This window comes from Trichechus manatus, unplaced genomic scaffold (genome assembly GCF_000243295.1).
Source record: "Trichechus manatus latirostris isolate Lorelei unplaced genomic scaffold, TriManLat1.0 scaffold00020, whole genome shotgun sequence".
NCBI lineage: Eukaryota > Metazoa > Chordata > Mammalia > Sirenia > Trichechidae > Trichechus > Trichechus manatus.
In genome coordinates, this window is record NW_004443956.1 from 22,261,500 (window position 1) to 22,273,706 (window position 12,207).

The 12,207-nt window shown below is 39.3% G+C and overlaps 1 protein-coding gene across 2 annotated transcripts in view; it reads left to right on the forward strand.

Annotated features, from left to right (window-relative positions):
• The window catches only part of DNAJB6 (DnaJ heat shock protein family (Hsp40) member B6), a 107,833-nt gene that overhangs the window by 44,038 nt on the left and 51,588 nt on the right, over positions 1 to 12,207 (forward strand). For both annotated transcript variants that reach the window (XM_023727981.1, XM_004372763.2), the window contains exons 3-5: positions 1,086 to 1,195; positions 9,830 to 9,883; positions 10,716 to 10,826. In XM_023727981.1, coding sequence (XP_023583749.1) covers positions 1,086 to 1,195; positions 9,830 to 9,883; positions 10,716 to 10,826 — 275 coding nt within the window. The remainder of the gene's footprint in view (positions 1 to 1,085; positions 1,196 to 9,829; positions 9,884 to 10,715; positions 10,827 to 12,207) is intronic.

Below are 12,207 nucleotides of genomic sequence, written 5' to 3' on the forward strand. Positions count from 1 at the left end.
TTAATATATTATGTTTTGGAATCTTTGGTTTTTAAAAAATTTAGTAGTCTACCTCAAGAAGCATATACAGTTGAAGCTTAGAATCTCACGTATTTCTTAGTTTTCTCATCAGCACATTAGATGATTGGTACCTGTGCAAATTAATTGTTCTTTGTTTTCAGTCTTTGCGTTGTTTGTCATTTTTGTTGAGGTTCATGGCACTATTAGTGGTTTTTGTCTATTACTCCATGTGTAGATGCACTGTGAATAAGAACAAAATACTGTTTTAGCATTAAAGATTCCAGCTTTAATCAGATTTTAGTATAGCTTCTTTCAGAAGCTAAAGTTTTTGTTTCAGATGTTAAAGTTAAATTGAACCACAACAGCCTTATATTGATAACTTGCGAAGTGTTAAAAAAGATTGTCAGGTATGGCTCTCCCCCCTTTTATGCCACCCTCCTCGCCTTTAAATGTATGTAGCTTAAGTTGTGCTGATTAGTAGTGGAGGGTTTTTTCCTTTTGTATTTGCAAAGCATGTAATTGTTATTTTATATTGGAACCTTAGAACAGCTTATGATTTTAGGCACAGGTTATTTGCAGAAGTCCGTGTGTTAACTCTTTTAGATGCTAAAGTGAGTCTTATTGAATCTAAAACAGGAATGATATTTTAACAATGCTGTAGCTGTCAGTTCACATTTGACACAATAGTGTGCTAAGTAATGGGCTGGATTAGGAAGTACATTCTTGGGAATCAGGAAATAAGGATAAGGTCGATCATGATTGGATTTTTATTGCTCAAGTTATCAAGACCCCTTTTTCTCCATATATTTTCTTGGCATCATCACCACTGAGTCCATGTTATGGACATTTTGGTCCTCAAGTGTCTTAATATTTTTCTGTCTCTAGAGTTCTGTTTGTATTATGCTTACAATCTGGAGATTTGAGTTTAGTTTATTTTTGGGGAAAGGGAGATTCTGCACTTAAAGTTGCTATTAATCTCACCAGTTTGCAAGTCTGAAGCCATTTATTGCTTAATTCTGTTAGTTTCAAAAGCCCAGTTGATTTTGGAGTTTAAATATGATCAGCACCTTTTACTGTTTACCTAGGTATCGTAAATTGGCACTGAAGTGGCATCCTGATAAAAATCCTGAGAATAAGGAAGAAGCAGAGAGAAAATTCAAACAAGTAGCTGAGGCGTATGAGGTGTTATCAGATGGTAAGTTGTACTGAACTTGTTAAGGGCTCTGAATGGTTGGTGAGAATAGGGAAAGTATTAGAATCATCCTCAGAACTAGCAGAACATGTCCAAAAATGATTCCCCCCTGCAATTGAATTTTGGGACCGCTGAGAAGAATGCTTTAAATTTTTTTTTGAAGATTTGAATCTCATGTTCTTGTTAGCCATTTGTTACAGTTAACTATGAACGTTGGGTTTCCAGCAGTTTCTCTTACGATAGATGTTTTAAAACAGTATCTGATAACCCTGGGTTTTGAGGAATAAGGAGGAGAGATAAGATTACGTGAATCTGTCACTGTTCATGTGGGTGGTGATCCCCTCCCATCCCTCCTTGGTAATATTTGATGCTTCTGACCCCTTTCATCACCATTGCTATACTTCATACCTTCCTAATGTAGTGATTTTTTATTACTTGAAAGGATTTTTTAAATTTCTATTGGAGTAACACATACTGAATTCTTCAGTTTACATGTATAAGTGCTTCATTGAATTTAAGTGATGGCATTATTGTTCGGTAAAATGATCATCCATAAGTATTTACTCTAAACAAATTACAGCTTCTAAGCATCGAGAGCCTTAAGTATGTAACTTACTTTCACAGGCATTCTCTAATTTTGTTTTTTTTCTAATAAAATTTAAGAGTGCATTATTGGTTATGATAATATAACCAAATTGATATCATAATGGCTTCATAAAATGTGTCATTACCAACCTGTAACAAACTGTCAATCCAAAACTTAAGTTTTATATAATGTCAAAAGGTATGAGAAGACTATCAGTGTGTTTTTAACAAGATGTATTTTAAGATCACTGGTAGAAATAAGGACAAAAGTAGTGAAGAGAATTCATGAAGTAAGAGAGACTAGGAAGATGAGAAAAGCAAAAAAAAAAGCACTATTACTGCAGTAGTGACATGGCAGAACGGCTTTTGGGACCATTATAGTCCTAGCTGTATCTCATTATCTTGACCAAGTTCCTCCATCTGAGCCTTGACGTCACAAGTATTTAACAGCACAAGATTGAATGAAATCATAAGGCCCTGTTTAACCTTTAACCTAGACTTTTTTTGATACTCATGGTCTTAACTTAGGCTCTCTGCCCCTTAAAGTTCTCTGTGCTTTAGATGAAGTTTGTCAGTTTGCACTCATAGATAGTACAAGAGTGCTGTGCTTCAGACAGACATTTTTTATTAATTGGGCTAAGCAGTTTCAGTTCAGTGGTTTAAAGATTATTTCTGGGCATATTAGATTCAGGGTTCCCCCAATCTCAGTAGATCCAGTAAGTCTGGTTTCCATAAGATTATGAAGTTCTGTTCCACACTTTTCTTTCTCGCTCAGGATCCATCCATTGGGTCCTTGATCAAAATGTTCAGTAATGGTAGCTGCGCACCATTCATTTCTTTTGGTCCCATAGTAATGGAGGTAATAGTTTATATAGGTAATTAAACCTGTGATCTGTTTGCAGAGACCTTTTAATTAAATTACAGTAGGATCTCAGAATGACGTGATAGAGGTGTCTGATCTCCCCTAACTTCACAAGGGGGAAGGAGAATTAAGATCAACAGCCCACGGCTGATTCCTATGAGGCGGAGGTCAGGCGTACCTCGTCTCGCTAGCCCTTTTTTACCAATTCTGGCAGAGTTCGATAATTAGTTGCAATGGCTACACAGAACTCACAGACAATACTCAAGATTATAGGTTTATTAGGGAAGTAACAGGTTGCAGTTCAGGTTCGGGAATGCTCAGGATACAGTTCTTCGATCAGGACAGCCTCTTCTCAGCTGTGCCTGCAGGCAGGTCTCTCTCTGGCCCTGGGCCCCTCGGCCCCCTGAGCCTCTCAGCCCGCCCTCAGCCCTGCTCAGGCAAGTATTAAACAAAGCCAGTGAGTGCCCAGAGGCATCCCATTCCGCCAGCGAACCTCCTGCATGAAATGAAGGTGCTGGCTTTCTTAATCTGTGGGCCTGGAAGCCCACCACCATGCTGTCTCCTCCGGTCTCCTGGTACTGGTGCTGCTGTTTCTCTGTTGCTACTTCTCACTGTCTCTGGTGTTACAGCTCTTCCTCTTTCTCAGTGTATCCTTTTAAGCCTAATAGGTTGGCAGAACTGACCAGTCTCCTTTTTATGGCTCCATATACCTCATCTGCATAGTCCCACCCAGTCATTTAGTGGGAGTTACAAAGACTATGGCTAGAAGGGCCATATTAAGTAATTTGTTGCACTGCACAGGAATAGATCCAGTCCTGTTTGAGTTTATCAACCCAAGAAGATTCTGGTTTAGCCTCCCCTCCTCCACACCCGATTTAAGCCTATATAACATAATCGTCAGGGACACAAAGTAGCAAATAAAAGATTTCAACAAAAACACTACAGCTAGATAGGTCTGCAAAAGTCCATGCTGATCTCCTTTCCGATGCACTTGTCTTGAATATCTTTATCTTTCTAAGGCAGCCCCGGCACCATTAAGCGTGGTCAGTAGTTTTCACAAAGCCAGCAAGCATCAAAACTCTGTTCAAAGCCAGTGCTAAACTAGACAACATCTCAAAGGTACCAACTTTGTAATCTTAAGAATTGATATAACCTCTGTGACCCCCGTTACTTTATAAAGTAGAAATTATATCACGTGTGGGAAAAGATGGTTCATGTTGACGTCAAGGTGGTAAGAATGAAATGCTACCATGCACAAAATAAATAGAAAGGTGTTTGGTATCTCATAGGGACTCAATGCTGTAAGAACTTCCCTCATTTTAATAATCTTTTCTTACAAAAGCCTTTCTCAGGATTTAATAAAAAATGATTCTCTTTTATCCTAGTATTAAGCCATAAAGCGCTTCTACGTAAAGATGGTGCTTTAAAGAAGTAGAAAAAAAAATTACTATAGAAGCATGTTAGTTAAGTAGGCCAGTGGGGATGGTGAGGGTCAGAATGACTGCAGCATAGACCCCGTAAACTTTTGCTGTTTTATGTGTTTTCCTCCTCAGAACATCCTACATGAGGTAATTAAGGTAGAGCACTGCTTTGTTGTCTAGGCCCTCTAGTGCCATAATTTGGATTAGGTCTTTACATCTGTAAAGTAGAATTGGAAGGACTAGCAGTTCTAAGCTGAAACTTGTCACAATTGGATAATTTATTTGGTTGCTGATACATCTGCCTCTTTCCAAAAAAGGCTTGAAGTAGTTACAGATTAGGTCATGTTTCTTGTACATGCCAGAAAGATAACTAGACATATTAAAAGTTGAGTGAGATCCTCTGTTTACAAAATGGAGGAATCCTTAGGAGTCGTTTCTTAATCAGTCATATAAAAGCTTTTTGGATTTTTTGATGTAGGGGTGCTGATAAACGTGATGGTGCAGTTATCATTCACTTGACAAAGCTAATCTGTGTCTTGACAAGTTTCCTTATTATGTCAGTGCTCATGGTATGTCATGTGTTAAGTGCTTTGTATGCAGTGTTTTATTTAAAATCGTCCAAGTAATCCAGTACCATCTTTACCTCCTTTATTTTATAGTTAAGGAAACTGGCTCACAGTAACTTGTTCCAAGTCCCACCTAGTAAATGATAGGGCTGTGTGAATTAATCTAATATGCCTCTTAAATTAATGTTTTTATGCTTTATGTAAGTCATGCTACAATTGGAAATTCTCACTGATTAGTGTTGGCGAGGCTGCTAATAGTTGTGCTTCCTTTCCCCATAATATATGCCATTTATTAATGTGCTGACAATTACAGGTAAACGTCCTATAATACACCTGTTTGGGCAGCATAACCCTTGTTGGGGCAACATCTGACCACATATATGTCCGTGGTCCTGTAAGGTTATAATAGAGTTCAGAAATCCCAATTGGAGAATAGGAGGTAGCGGACAGTATTTTGCTAATTACTGTAGATCATTCTGTCCCCCATCAGCCCAGGCCCCAGGGGGTGGGGGTTCCGGCACCCGTCCATGGCCGTCTGTCCCACCACGCTTGCCTCAGGCAGGGGCTACCGCAGGGACCACCGCAGCCACTGCAAGGGCGCCCGCTGCCCCACTGCTAGGTGGCAGCCTGGAGCAGGTGGGGCTAGAAGAGTTTAAATTAGAAGTTCTGGTGGAGCAGAGGTTAAAGGTGTGGCTGTTAACCAGAAAGCAGTTTGAATCCACCAGCCACTCCCTGGAAACCTCATGGGGCAGTTCTGTGAGCTGGAGAGCATCGGGTTTGTGTGTGTGTGTGTGTCTTTTTTAGGAGGGCAGGGAAGGCAGGCAGAGAGGAGGGCAGGGAAGGGAACCAGGTGTGCATGGAGGCAGGTGGCTGTACGACGAGTGTGGAGACTGGACGGTGACCACACAGGGACCAGCTGTAGTGGAGCCAAAGTTTTCACGCGGTCCCTCAGCAAAGGCAGTGGTGACGTGAGTCCTGGACTCACCTGGCAACCATCCTACACGCTTCTCTCCTGTATATAATAACAGCATTCACTCAACGTTCAAATCACACAACATCCTATTTCACAGAACGTAGTGTGGACATTAAATGATGCGTATCTGTACATGAAGCAGTAAATCCCATTTAAACCAATGCATATTTTGTTTTGAAAGTCAGGAGGTAAGGAAATGAATATCCAGTGTGGATTAAGACTTTAAACTTCTAGATGAATTTTTTCCAGTACTAGGTCTAGGGCTTGAATGTCATTCAGTGTCAGAGCTGTTGGCCTAATTTAATGAATTGAGTAGAAGGTTAGCTGACAGCTGGATATAATCAGTGGTATCATAGTGAAGAAAAGAATCGTGTATGGGTTGTGGGAGAACAGTGTGACACTTTGTAAGAAACTGGAAAACTACTGACAAGGCGTTGGCGTGAAGCAATGCTGGATGACATAATGCGAGTAAAGGCAGAGGAATTTAAAAGATGAGAGACCAGTGCACTGATTACAGGGAGTGAACGCGAGCTCTAAGTGTATCTACGTGTAGTCAGATAATAGCTCACTGTTTAGAGAATGTTTTGTTTTTAGGTTGAACCCCATAACCATCCAGCTTCAACAGTCATTAACACGTGACCAACCTTGCTTTGTATATTAACACCTCTCCCATTATTTTAAAGGACATCTCAGACATCTAATTTAATAAAAAACTTATTATGCAAACATTATCGAAACTAAACACATAAACTAACTTTTGAAATCTCTTGAAAATGTGGGATTTGAAGTCTCAAACAGTTGAGCTACTAACAGCTCAGATTTTGTTTTTCAAAATACATATATATTTTTTATTGTGCTTTAAGTGAAAGTTTACAATTTGAGTAAATCTTTCATACAAAAAATACACACCCATTGTTATGTGACCCTAGTTGCTGTCCCTATACTGTGATAGCACACTCCTCCTTTCTACCCCGGATTTCCCATGTCCATTCAACCAGCTCCTGACCCTCTCTGCTTTCTCATCTTACCTCGGACAGGAGGTGCCCATTTAGTCTCACGTATCTTACTTGAGCTAAGAAGCACACTCTACACAAGTATCATTTTACGTCCCATAGTCCAGTCTAATCTTTGTCTGAAGAGTTGACCTCCTGGAATGGTTTTAGTTTTGGACTAACAGAGAGTCCAGTGGCCATGTCTTCTGGGGTCCCTCCAGTCTCAAGCAAACCATTAAGTCTGGTCTTTTTACTAGAATTTGAGTTCTGCACCCCACTTTTCTCCTGCTCCATCAGGGACGCTATTGTGTTCCCTGTCAGGGTGGCCATTGGTGGTAGCTGGGCACCATCTAGTTCTTCTGGTCTCAGGCTGATGAAGTCTCTGGTTTATGTGGCCCTTTTTGTCTCTTGGGCTAATACTTTCCTTGTGTCTTTGGTGTTCTTCATTCTCCTTTGTTCCAGGTGGGTTGGGACCAATTGATACATCTTAAACATGGCTGCTCACTAGCTTTCAAGACCCCGGACGCCACTCACCAAAGTGGGATGCAGAACATATTTGTAATAAACTTTGTTCTGCCAGTTTACCTAGACGTCCCCTGAAAGCATGGTCCTCAGACCCCTGCCCCTGCTACTCTGTCCCTCGAAGTGTTTGGTTGTATTCAGGAAACTTCTTAGCTTTGGTTTACTCCAGTTGTGCTGACTTCCCCTGTAGTGAGTGTGTGCTGTCCTTCCCTGAGATGATAATTGTTTACTATCTAGTTAGTGAATACCCCTCTCCTTCTCTCCCTATCTCCCTACCCTTGTAACTGTCAAAGAATGTTTTCTTCTGTGTTTAAAACTTTTCTTGAGTTCTTATAATAGTGGTCTTATACAATATTTGTCCTTTTTAAAAGCTCAGATTTTTAAGAGTATCCTTTGGTTCACATTTTTGAGCTGGACTGACATTGAAGACCATTCCAAATTCCCCCCCCCCCCCCCGCCCAGGAGAAGTTTCACTGGTGAAAAAAGAATTTCTGTTTAAGTGATTCTCTTAATTTTCCCATATGGTGGTATTTTTATTTTTATTGTTTTTTTTATTTTTTATCGTACTTTAGGTGAAGGTTTATGGAACAAATAGTTTCTGATTACACAGTCAGTACGCATATTGTTCTATGAGATTGGTTAACAACCCCACGACACATCAACACTCTCCCTTCTTGACCTTGGAGGACCTTTTTTTTTTTTTTGGTGAAAATATACGTAGCCAGAGATATACCGTTTTCAAAAACTTCTACATGTACAATTCAGTGAAATTGATAACGTTCTTCCACTTGTGCTGCTGTTCTCACTATCCTTTTCCAAATTATTCCATCACCATTATCTTCAGCTCACTGCCCCCTAGGTTTCCCAGCAGAGCTTTTGAGTTGCTGTTGTCAATTTGATCTCACGTAGATAGTTCTGCTATTTTTATTTTACTTTAGATGAAGGTTTATAGAATAAACTAATTTCTCATTAAATAGTACACATACTGTTTTGTGACATTGGTTACCAACCCCGTGACATGTCAACACTCTATTCTTGACCTTGGGTTCCCCATTACCAGCTTTCCTGTCCCCTCCTGCCTTCTAGTCCTTGTCCCTGGGCTAGCGTGCCTCTTTAGTCTCGTTTTGTTTTATGGGCCTGTCTAATCTTTGGCCGAAGGGTGGACCTCAGGAGTGAATTCATTACTGAGCTAAAAGGGTGTCCGGGGGCCATACTGTCGGGGTTTCTCCAGTCCCTGTCAGGGCAGTAAGTCTGGCCTTTTTTTGTGAGTTAGAATTTTGCTCTACCTTTTTCTCCAGCTCTGTTTGGGACTCTCTATTGTGATCCCTGTCAGAGCAGTCAGTGCTGGTAGCCGGGCACCATCTAGTTATGCTGGACTCAAGTCTCATGGAGGCTGTGGTAGTTGTGGTCCATTAGTTTCGACTAATCTTTCCCTTGTGTCTCTGGTTTTCTTTATTCGCCCTTGCTCTGGACAGAGTGAGACCAGTGGAGTGTCTTAGATGGTGGTTCACAAGCTTTTAAGACCCCAAGCACTATTCACCAAAGTAGAATGCAGAACATTTTCTTTATAAACTATGTTATGCCGATTGAGCTAGGTGTTTCCTGAGACCATGGTCACCAAAGCCCTCTCAGCCCAGTAGTTCGGTCCCTCAGGGAGTTTGGATGTGTCTGCAGAGCTTCCGTGGCCTTGCCTTGTACAGGTTGTGCTGGCTTCCCCAGTACTGTGTGCTGAAGACCATTCCATCTTGATTGGTCTTTATTTTTTGCATGTTGTTACAGTATTCCCAGATACCATGTACAAATAACACTAGAAAAATTGAGAATGAAATGGAAACTTAGTTTGGTAGAAACAGAACCTTTAAACTTCCATAAAAACGCTTGTCCATTTTTTTTTTTTTTTGAAGGAGGGTGTATTTTTCATGTACTTGTAGTCGCCTGTTGCCCCAGCTGGGCTATTCCAAATTATCTTCAAAGGTAGTTATTGTTAATTAGGTCTCTGGTTACCAAAAATTAGTTTAAGCAGTTTGCCTCTAAAACTTTCCCCCACAAACCCTTTTATTTTAGGGCAGGTTTTGCAGAATATGAGGGTTTTGGGGGGAACACACATGGTGTATTGCATCAGAAATACTTCTACATTTTAGTTATTTTAGGATGTAAATAGTAAAACCATTCGTGGACAATTAAGCCTTGCATTTGGCGGTTGGCATGCTCAGGGTGATTAACTCTGTAGGTCTTAGCGTTGGCTACTTCTCTGGCTTTTTGTGCATCAGCTTTCTACCTTCATCCAGACGTGAAGCAGTAGAGGTCAGTTTTGTGCCACGGATCTTATCCTTTAAATTCGACTTTGTAGCGAGAAGGTACACTTCCAAGGCTGAAATAATTTTAATGGGGTGTGTGAGGAGGTAGTATGAAATAATTGTTCTAATAAAATATTTTAATATTTGTAATAACTTTCAAAAATTTAAACATATGAAACTTTTCTAATTTTTTTTTTTTCTTTCCCTCTAATAGATTTTAAGTAGAGAGAAACTTGAGGTTCCCTTTCACCCTTTTTCTTTCAAAGTAAGGGCTGGGCTAACACCTTACAGTTTATTAATTGTGAAGAAATGAAAAACAAAGTGCATTGGTTCTTTGATTTACAATGTGGGACATATCTTTTCTATTGAAATTTGAGGGAGAGAAACTTAATATGACATTGACTTCTTTTAAATTATAGCTAAAAAACGGGACATCTATGACAAATACGGCAAAGAAGGATTAAATGGTGGAGGTATGTTTTTTTTTTTTTTTTTGCATTTTAGTGATGAGGTGATCTGGAGTTGAAAAGTCTTGACAAATCAGTTGAATGAATTTGTTCTGGCTCATAAAATAGTGAGTTATATGTTGTGGAAATAAATACAGATGCAGCCTAGAGAAAGTGGTCTGCATGGGAGGGAGGAAGGAAAATTGACAGCATTTTAAAACCTATTGTTAGACTAGGAACTTTGCAATGATGTTCTGTCTATAGATACGAAATAATTTGCAATCTTACTTTAATATAGTGTATTTTGGGTTTATACCCCTAGATCATTACCTGATGTTAGTCAGAATATTCCTTACAATTAAAAAAACAGATTTTCGGGCCCCACCTGTACTGAAAAACTAAAATAATTACGTCTGGGTTAGGGCCTGGACATGTGTATTTTTATGAAAAGTTTTCTTGATCTGATGTCCAGCAAGCCCAAACTGCAACCCTTGCTGCAATGGTAGGAAAGTTTTGTGTGTGAGTATTTCTGTGCGTATTTCTTACAAACCTTAGTAACAAATTTTGTGTGTAATAGCATGTGTTGATTACAGATTTAAATATGGTGGAAAAGTATTAATTGAAAGAGATTGCTACTACAAAATTCAGGAACTTTGAAGTCTCAGTATACTTTTATTAACCCCAAGCACAGATCATGTTGTTAATCAGGGCAGAACTCATATTTTGAGTTTTAGAGAGCCTCAGATTTATGAAATATTTTCCTCTCTTTAGGTCATGCTTTATTTAATGATGTCTAAACAAAAAATTGTTTACAAAACGCTGGAATTCACAAACTAAAAATTATGCTGTGTTTGTGTAGGTGGAAGTCATTTTGGTAGGCCATTTGAGTTTGGCTTCACATTCCGTAATCCAGATGATGTCTTCAGGGAATTTTTTGGTGGAAGGGACCCATTTTCATTTGACTTCTTTGGTAAGTTCATTGTCTGTGTAATGGTTTACTTGGTGTGTGTAACCTACGTAAGAACTGATGATGTTTCTGTTTAATTACCATTGTATATTGTCATAAAACTTTGTTTTATAGTAGTTGTAAAATCTTTTCTCACTTTCTCTTGATGATTTTTCTGAATTTACAACTTGCACATTAAAAATAATACAAGTTTTAATGCATTTTTTCTTGTCATGTATGGCCCTAATTCAACTTCCTTTTACAGTTTTAAGTTAGAAAGTGGTGAGGAACTTTATGCCGGGTGTTGTGAAATGTTGTTGCCTGTTGAAAACTGATTTCTACATGAATTTGCCGCGTAATGTTCTTACTAAAATATTAAGCGTCATAACAGCTATTGCTCCGAAGACATTTGATCTATTAACCGGCTTTTCTTCTTTTGTAATTGTGGTGTGCTGTGACTATTGAGTTTACAATTTGTGAAAAGAAAGGACAACTTTAGAGCCAGTTGGTGGAAGTATTTGATATACAGATAGTTTTGTTCAATGAGATAGTGTTGTGCTAGCTGTTTCACTGGTCTGGAAAATGCATTTTATCATCAACTACATCTCTGGTTTTTAATGCTTGATACTAAGTCTTGGTATATATCTAAGATGTAGACTGCTGGGAACTCTTGTTAGCTGTTGTTAGAGCTTCTTTTTGTTTTGTTCTTGACTCTGCTGGAACTTTCAGTGTGTTAATGCTCTGAATGACTTTTGGAAGGTCAGGGTTAAAATCTGTGTTGCTGCAGCCATTTTTGTCTTGGCTCAGTGAGGGGCAGACACATCCTGTCTTTCCCTCCTTCATTTCCTGGAGCCTGATTGAAGAGACTCAACACAGCTGCAACCCCTCAGGAGGGAAAAAAGAAGAGCAGTTCTGTCTACAGAGAGTACAGGGGAAACAAGTGGAACCCCCCTTTCCACTGCCTGTCATAAGCATGAAGAGGAGTTAAATCACCACTAGATCTGGTAGGTATTAGGCTTCTTAAACGTTGCAGTCCTTTATCTCAGAATGGAGATTGAAAGAATTTTCTCATTCTTCCTTATAAGGCATGGCCTGATGTTTTAAAATAGTACCTTATTGAATTAGGGAAGGACCGCTGGTGTATATTACTGTTTTCATTAACAAACATAACGACTAAAGCTAAGCAGGGAAACATTCCTTTTGGGGTGTGGGGAAAAGGACTGTGTGCAGTCTTTTTTTATCTGAACTCCCTTACTTTAATTCCAGCTACCATTAACGTAGAAATATGTATTGATAAAGGTCCCTGTAAATATTAATACGATATGACACATGGCCATGTTTGTATCCTCTATTAATTGGCCCTCATATAGCCAAGAAATCTTAAACTCTACGTAAAAAATATGAA